Genomic DNA, 7828 nt, shown 5'->3' on the forward strand with positions numbered 1-7828 from the left:
TTGAGTATTCTCTTCTATGACGATAAATGTTTATTCAAGTTTTTTTTTTTTAAAATCTTTTGTTTCCCTTTTAAGTGGAACTACATTTGCTCTGACTTTTCCATTGCACTGAGGAGGTAGGTAGACACAAAATGTAATGTCTTGCCGAGCATAGTTTTAAAACAAACCCTTTCTTTGCACATAATTCATTTCCTTTAACGCACAGATTTTTAAAAAGGTTCCTGTAGTGTAGAGTACCACAAATGTAAGGGGTGCTAACATCTCCCCCTTACATAATCAACACTCGTACCTAAGATATCTGTTTTTGTTGTTTTTGATTTAAAAAACTTCTCTGAATTTATTTCACTCTTTTCCCATTTTCTTTAGAAACAATAAAGTGCAGTGACGACTTTTACTAAAATAATGAATTAAGTCAATCCAATCGCTTTGATCTCAATTTTCCCCCGCTACAACAGCCACGACCATCCTTGTATTATTTCCAAACTTCACTGATCGATTGAGTTCTTCTTCCAGATATGAGAATTAGTCTTTGTTTCCTGTCATATGATTATTGTAACCTGAGTCAAGGAACCATATCTCTTTTTTCTTTGCATGTTGAGTTCATAAGACAAGAACAAGAATTCTTCTTTTTCCTCAACATAATTTGCATTCTTTTCCCAGTCATGACATTCATATTTCCTCTTTTTCCTCAACATAATTTGCTTGAAAATGTCCCAACTTATGACATTTGAAGCATTCAATAATTACTTTATTTAGAGGTTGTCATTTTAGACTGAGATTGTCATTTTAGACTGTCTGTGTTTAACTCACTCTTTGGATCAGGCCCCTTGTGAAACTCAGATACCAATTCTTAAAACCAAAGCTTTTGTTAATGCACTTAAAGAAGTTATTTTATTCAATAATTTAAGGATCATATATAACCGACTACAATACAGAAATAAATAAATGCACCACCCACGATATTCTAACGCACCGTGAGTGGGAAGTTAAAACAAACTATCTCCTAAAAAATCAGCTAAATATAAAGCCAAGTCAGAATGAATAGAGATTAATTCTAGGGACTAATTCAAAATTAAACAGATTCCTAATATATCTAACAAAAAATTGTCTATATATAAAGACACACTTATATACAAGCAAATACTGGAAAATCTTCCTATACTTATACAACACTTATTAATACTTTTCCAACAAATAGCGTTCTAATTTTTCCAATTAAATTTACTTTTTTAATAAGAGCTCGAGAAAATAGAAAATGAACAAAGATTAAGCTGATTTGATTTTGAGAAGAAAGAGGAAACTAAAAAAAACTATTTAAACAGCTAAATCATTCTGAACTTCTGTGAATGTAGTTTAGTGTATAACAATACTTCAATCAGCCATGGACTTTTGACATACAAAATTCATCAAATACTTCCATGGATGATGACAAATCAATGAACCATCAATTGTCATATTAAAAAAAGAAAGCATCCATGCCTATAATAATGGCAAAAGATAGAAACAAACACTACACAGCCATGCATTTGTTTCAATCATTTGGATGCCTTGTGGCCTGGTGATTTGGCCTGGCTAGCCGTCGATGACATAATACGCAAACGACTCGCTATTTCTGTGAAAGATGGCCTAGCTGCTGGGTTTGGTGCCCAGCATTGCTCCATCAGGGTCCTCCATTCAAGATCACAATAATTTGGAATAGTTGGTCTTAGTGTGTTGTTAACAATTCCACCTGCATAAACATATAGCCGACGAAGAAAGTGATTAGCTCAAATGATCAATAAGCTTAGGTTAAAGTCGAATTGATCGGGAGCATAAGAAAATGACAGTACCTATGATTGCACCATAGTGCATATTCGCGTATGGCTCCTCGCCCGTAAGAATCTCCCATAGTACTATGCCAAATGAGAACACATCAACCTATACAAATCCAAATTCAATATCAAAAACCAAAACATATTTATAGCAAACAAAGTAATTAGTTTAGACAATATAAAATTCTACTATCCCATTAACGGAAGCTTAGTTGATAGCTGTGCAAAGACATCCGACTACAGGGGTGAGGGTTCGAACCCGCAACATTCTACTTATTCACCTTAAAGAGGTGAAATTTCCGCCACTAAACTACCAGACCAAAAAATAAAATTCTACCTTTTCTGAGACCTTGCTGCTGCTACCATTCAGCAGCTCCGGTGCCATCCAAGGTAGAGTGCCTCGCACCCCACCGGAAACTAAGGTATTTCGTTTAATTTTCGACAAACCAAAATCACCAACCTGAAAAAGAAAAAAAAATATTCTCAGTCTTGTCCGGATTTAAGTTAAATGTGGAACATTTTAAAGCCTGTGGAAAATAGGATAAAAGGTCTTAGGTTCGTTCGGTACCTTGCATATTGGCCGTAAAGGATCTTTTAAGTTTACAAGTAAATTGTCGCATTTTAAGTCGAAATGCACAATGTTTTTCGAATGCAAATACTCCATTCCAAAAGCTGCATCCATTGCAATTATCAGTCTCTTGCGACGATCGAGCTGCCTGCAACGAAAAATCATGCCACGATTCATAGAGTCAAATCCGTTCGTTAAACATGATGAGTGATTCATCATCATACACTCTTTAAGACTCTTATTCAATATGCATTACCTATCCTTGCGAAGCAATACATGCCTAAGAGAACCATCAACCATATACTCCGTAACAGTTGCCATTGTTCCTCCCGGTCCATTCTGCACCACGCCATAAAATGCCACCACGTTCGGATGATGAAGCTTGGAAAGAATGTCAGCTTCCCGCCAGAACTCAACAGTCTGAAAAAGAAGCAGATATGATTTCATTTCACATCTCTCTTAAAGATTATCGTTATTATTGAAGCACTTTCAAGAAAATGCGATAAGATTATAGTTACCAGTCTCTCTTGCTCAGATGACCGACCGGTAAAGCAGGTTTTCTTTATTCTCTTAATGGCAACATCTGTTCCTCGCCATTTTCCATGATATACAGTTCCAAAGGTACCAGAACCTAGTTCCTTCAGCTCTTCAAGATCTTCATTCATTATGACCTACATAATTTGTTTGAAATGCAACATTAGCTCAAAAGCAAATAGATGCGAAAAACGCAAACGAAGAACACGAGATTTTATCAGAGATTTCGACCAATTGTGTCAATGTCTGCAAAAAATGAACATTTTACCTGCAATGTATTCATATCAAATTCTTCTAAAGATGGATCAAGAGGAGGTAGACTGTTATTTTTCTTTTCAAACTTCTCAACCTAAGTTAAGGCGATAAGAAATTATGTCAGCAAGCATATACGAATATTTGTGAGATTCTCGATTAAGAAAATACTAAAATAGTACCTCATAGTGTGACTCTTGTGCTCTTAGGTTGTCCAGCATAGCATCGAATTGCATACTTTCAGTGTCATTAATTTGCGACGGATCATAATTTGTTTTCAGACCAGTAGTTTCAGTTCCGTTTTCTCCATGCAAGTCTTTCTGAATTTCATCGCCAAAATTGAGATGGAACTCTGCACGGTTTAGAGGAACTTCATCAGTTGTTAAAGGTGTAACATGTTGAGCTCTATTATCTCCAACTATAGCAGGTGAAAAACCAAGATGATCCTGATCAATAAGAGATGCGTTATCGTTATCAATCCCGTCCTGCGCTAATTTTTGAAAATATGACCAACTTCTAGGTTCGTGATTCTCCATGTTTATGCTTAAACCGATTCCATCTGAAGCTAATGGATGTTGACTGGAGGAATCTTCTTCTAGTATTGCTTTGGAGAAGATATCGTTAAGCAACTCGCGAGGGAATCTATCATTGATATCAATGAGAATGTCACCTTGTGCTTGCGAATCAACTTTTGCAGTTGCGTTTGCGTTCAATGGAACGGGTAGTGCTTGATTGTTAAAATCGTCATTTGATTCTTTCACAGAGGTGTCACCCCAATCAACATCTGGAAGATTGGATGCTGGATCATGATACCGAGCAGAGATGTCTGATTTACCTTCAAGCGGAGATTTTTTATGGTTATCGTTAAAACTATTTTCTGTTTCCAACATAACAGCATTGTCCTTATTTAAGATATCTTCAGTTCCTTTTCCATCTGTATGCAAAGGCTTCGATGTGATGTTCAATTCCTCAGCTAGATTCGACAGATTTCCATCATGCAAGTTGTTTCCGGAGTCTATAGCTGAATCCTGTGAGTTGACCCTAGAAAGTAAATCTGAAACGTGAAACTGAGAATTCTGCGCATCATCCGACTTTGAAGACCGATTCAGCGATTCCACTTGCTTCCTTGGAGCTCTTTCTGAATAATAGACTCGTTTAGGAAGAGGAGGAGGGTGAAGACAACTTAAGTCAACTGCATTGGACCGGGAATCAGCATAAGGAGCACCGGAAGTAGAAGAAGATTCGTCATAATCCTGGAGCTGGTTCGTTCTTGGAGGCAATGAATGTCCCTCTGGTGCAGTAACTACAGCAGATGCTTCCGAAAAATCATTTTGTGAGTAACCATCAAACAGTTGGGAAGGAGACGGGGATAGTGTTTCTGAATTTTGTACTTGTAATCCACTAGGTGGGTGACCTTCATTTAAAACCCCTTGTTGAATATTCGGCATATAAGGCATCATATTAATAGGACTCTCTTCAATAAAAGGTTTATAAGAAGGATTAACAACGCCATGATGCATAAGATATTGACCATGACCATGACCATGACCATGACCATGACCATGACCATTACCATTACCATTCGGTTCACCGTGGTGCATCATTTGATCGGGGTAAAACATCGGATACATTTCGTACGAATTTGAGGAAGCTGGTAGCCCTGGTTGAGAAAAATGAGTAGGCAATGATGATTCGAAATTGTTCGTCAAGGGAGCACTGCCCTGCCTGTCAATATTTTGCCCGCCCAATTCATTTACATCGTTTGCAGAATAGCTGAAACCGGCCATAGTTGAGTTTTTTCTCGATTCCAAGTCCATGCCATTAACAGCAATAACATACTGGATTTCAGAATCATCGCCCATCGAGGTGAGACCAAACTGAGCATCCTCTAAGTCACTGATAGAGAACAAAAACATCCTAAGCTTCTGTGATCCTTCTCTATCTTCTAGATGATTACATTCTTCCATCATATTCTGCAAATCCTCGTCGGATGACACAGATACCAAAGCATCGAGTTCTTCCCCGGGAAGCTGGTACTTAATTGTATGAACCTGGTTATATATTAGCAACGCTTTCTGAATGAGCTCGTGATAAGATACGTCCTTTCTTAAACGGAGAATCCGTGTATGGCCTCCTACATACCTTAGATTTCCATCAGATGGTCGCGGCAATATTCTACCGCCGAAGCTGCAAAGAAACTTCACCATCGTTGATGAGTTATAGTAACTCTCAGAAGAACCATATCCCTGCACAAACTGCCTGTTGTCCTGATTCATCGAAGTTCTTGGTATCGATCGAATTGAGCCATAGTTGCTTCTGTCTCCAAGAAACGAAGTGTTCGTTCTATCAAACTCTTTAGGATATTTCTCCATCATTGATAGCATGGAAATGTCTGATCCAGTTTCAGATCCTGCGTGACTGATGCCTAAAATTCCTTTCAGTTCCATATAACCTGTGGTATAATTCGGATCACCGACATTCGTAAACACAGGCTTCCCGGGATTCGACCTATCTCTCATAAATTCAAGAGCGAATTCCTCGCCCGTCTGTATCGAGAAATGATGTACAGGTTTAGCTTCTGATGCATTAAGGTCGTATGGTCTTCTACTCGGATAAACTTCATTCATATTATCCTGCATTATTGACTGTGATCCAGGCTGGTATTCATTTCTAGGATCCATTCTTTCCTATAAAACGCTTTCTAGAGTCTCGATTGATGAATCACACCAACATTTATCTTCTCTATAGAAGAAGAATTCATTAAATGTTTGAGCCAAAAAGAAGTTCTGAACTTTTAGTAACTGACCAGTGAAGTCACTATATTTGAAGCTTCATTGGCAATCTTGGAAACTCTCAAGAACTGTTGTACCTATAAAGAAACTTCGCTGTAAACAGAACGGAATCAAAGACAAATTTTAGTAACAAATTAACATGCAATAAGATACATTCATGTTAAAGTGAGTTGAACAAAAAGTTTGATAAAAATTGAGTGAATGATTTATGTGTAGAGACACATTCATGTTAAAGTGAGTTGAGCAAAAAATTTGAGACTCAAATCAATTGTAGAGGCAAAAGCTCTAAATTATAACTTTAAATTAGAATTACTTCTACACGAGAACATCAAAACATGTTGGATTTGGAATAATTTAATTGGGCCTAAAAAGGGTCGGTCCATGATAAAACGATCCAAACTAAACGCAAAGACATTGGGCGGGCACCTGAAGCTGGCCTGGTCACCCGGTTAGGCATGATCGCCCAGTTGGACTTGGGTCACCCGCCAAACTGGTATCCACGACCTATTTCTCCTATCAAACTTGGCCCATCAATAACAGTCTGAAGACATTGGTAAGAGGAGAAACTGTCTCACCCACAATTCAAGGAAGAATCAGTCTTCCCCACTTCCACATCTCTGTTAAAGGAATGAAGGAAAACCACTAGCCCGGCCCAAGAAATTTCTTACAAATACTCAAATTCATGAATGAGGGAGGGGATCATGAAATTCCCTCAGAAACACACACGGGAGCTCTCCACAACCCATACATAGATAAGCTCTCAACGCATCACAAACCCTAAACCTCAAACAACTTACACAACTAGGAATTGTCCACTATACTTTTTTAGCAAGTACATGTCAAAATCGATTTTACCTTACCTCCACCAATGGAACCAAACATACACAATGTTTTCAAGTATTGAATTATACAAACTATTTTAACCTCTCAAAGACCTTATAACCAAACTTAACAAACCAAATTCATTCAGGGGCAAATCAGGAAATTACAAACAATCTTATGAAACACCACCAGACCAAAACAAATCCAATAAAAGTTGACAAATATAGTCAAAATAGAAATACCCTCATAAACAAAATCAAAAGCCTCCATCTAGATTTCTAAACCCAAGATTCCCAATCTAGGGTTCTTCCAATTCCATTTCAACTTCATTCACATCACAATGGAGCAAACAGAAACATATTAACAAACAAAGACGATGAAACAAAAACAAACAAAACACAAAACCAAATCTACCTACAACAACCCAATGAATCAAAAACACCAAAAAATCAAAACTTTCACATACCCATTAACTCTACCTTCAAAAAGACGCACCTTTAATTCAAACCAAATGAAAAAAAAAAAAAAAAAACACATTTTTCATACATCAAAAACCAGAGCTTTCAGAGAAAAACAAAACTGACCCAAGTTGCGGTTCTCTGGCAATTACGCAATGAAGTTGTAGTTGAAGTTGTTGTTGTTGCTTTTGTTGTTGTTTGTGTAGAAAAAGACGGTCCTTTCACTTTCTGTGTAGTACCAGCAATTTGCACCCACCGTCCTTCTCGTATTTGTTGGTGCCGAAAGTTATTAAATTTGGAGTATTTTATTACTAGATTTAGTCAAACGAGAAAAATCCAACCTGCTCTTTAATTAGAAATAATGGGTGATGAAGTAACGGGTAATCCAATTACAAAATTCAGGAACAAATCAATTCATATATTACATTACATCTATCTAGCTCTAGATCTAGTGTTTTATTTGACTTTTGAGAAAATGGGTGATGCACTGACAGTGTAAAATAGTTTTACACTGTCAACCAATCACAACCATGTATCTAATTCCATCACATTTTTATATTTAAAATTTTTTAATGACATGGCAAATTGCTT

At 37.2% G+C, this 7828-nt stretch overlaps 1 protein-coding gene across 4 annotated transcripts; it reads right to left on the reverse strand.

Moving 5' to 3' along the window:
• Positions 1–1297: 1297 nt before the first annotated feature.
• On the reverse strand, positions 1298–7623 carry LOC131631729 (uncharacterized). Of its 4 annotated transcripts, none has more exons than XM_058902494.1 (9): positions 7364–7623; positions 3348–6025; positions 3182–3262; positions 2898–3050; positions 2636–2799; positions 2380–2527; positions 2149–2271; positions 1830–1917; positions 1298–1729 (listed from the first exon to the last, which is right to left on the reverse strand). In XM_058902494.1, exons 2-9 carry the CDS (start codon positions 5844–5846, stop codon positions 1536–1538), a joined length of 3450 nt encoding a protein of 1149 aa, XP_058758477.1. In that variant the 5' UTR covers positions 5847–6025; positions 7364–7623; the 3' UTR covers positions 1298–1535. The 4 variants fall into 4 exon arrangements, with proteins under 4 accessions (XP_058758477.1, XP_058758475.1, XP_058758474.1 ...); XM_058902492.1 differs by having other exon boundaries at positions 3348–6034; XM_058902491.1 differs by having other exon boundaries at positions 3348–6050.
• Positions 7624–7828: the final 205 nt, after the last annotated feature.

The sequence above is a fragment of the Vicia villosa genome, unplaced genomic scaffold, assembly GCF_029867415.1.
Source record: "Vicia villosa cultivar HV-30 ecotype Madison, WI unplaced genomic scaffold, Vvil1.0 ctg.000858F_1_1, whole genome shotgun sequence".
NCBI classification, from domain to species: Eukaryota; Viridiplantae; Streptophyta; class Magnoliopsida; order Fabales; family Fabaceae; genus Vicia; species Vicia villosa.

Bases quoted from the DNA above. Each gene is read 5' to 3' on its own strand.
- LOC131631729 (XM_058902494.1), bottom strand. From the start codon at position 5,846: ATGGATCCTAGAAATGAATACCAGCCTGGATCACAGTCAATAATGCAG. The intron at 2,800-2,897 runs GTAACTATAATC...CTTCTTTTTCAG, and splicing joins CATCTGAGCAAGAGAGACTG to ACTGTTGAGTTCTGGCGGGA. The intron at 2,528-2,635 runs GTAATGCATATT...TTTTCGTTGCAG, and splicing joins GTATTGCTTCGCAAGGATAG to GCAGCTCGATCGTCGCAAGA.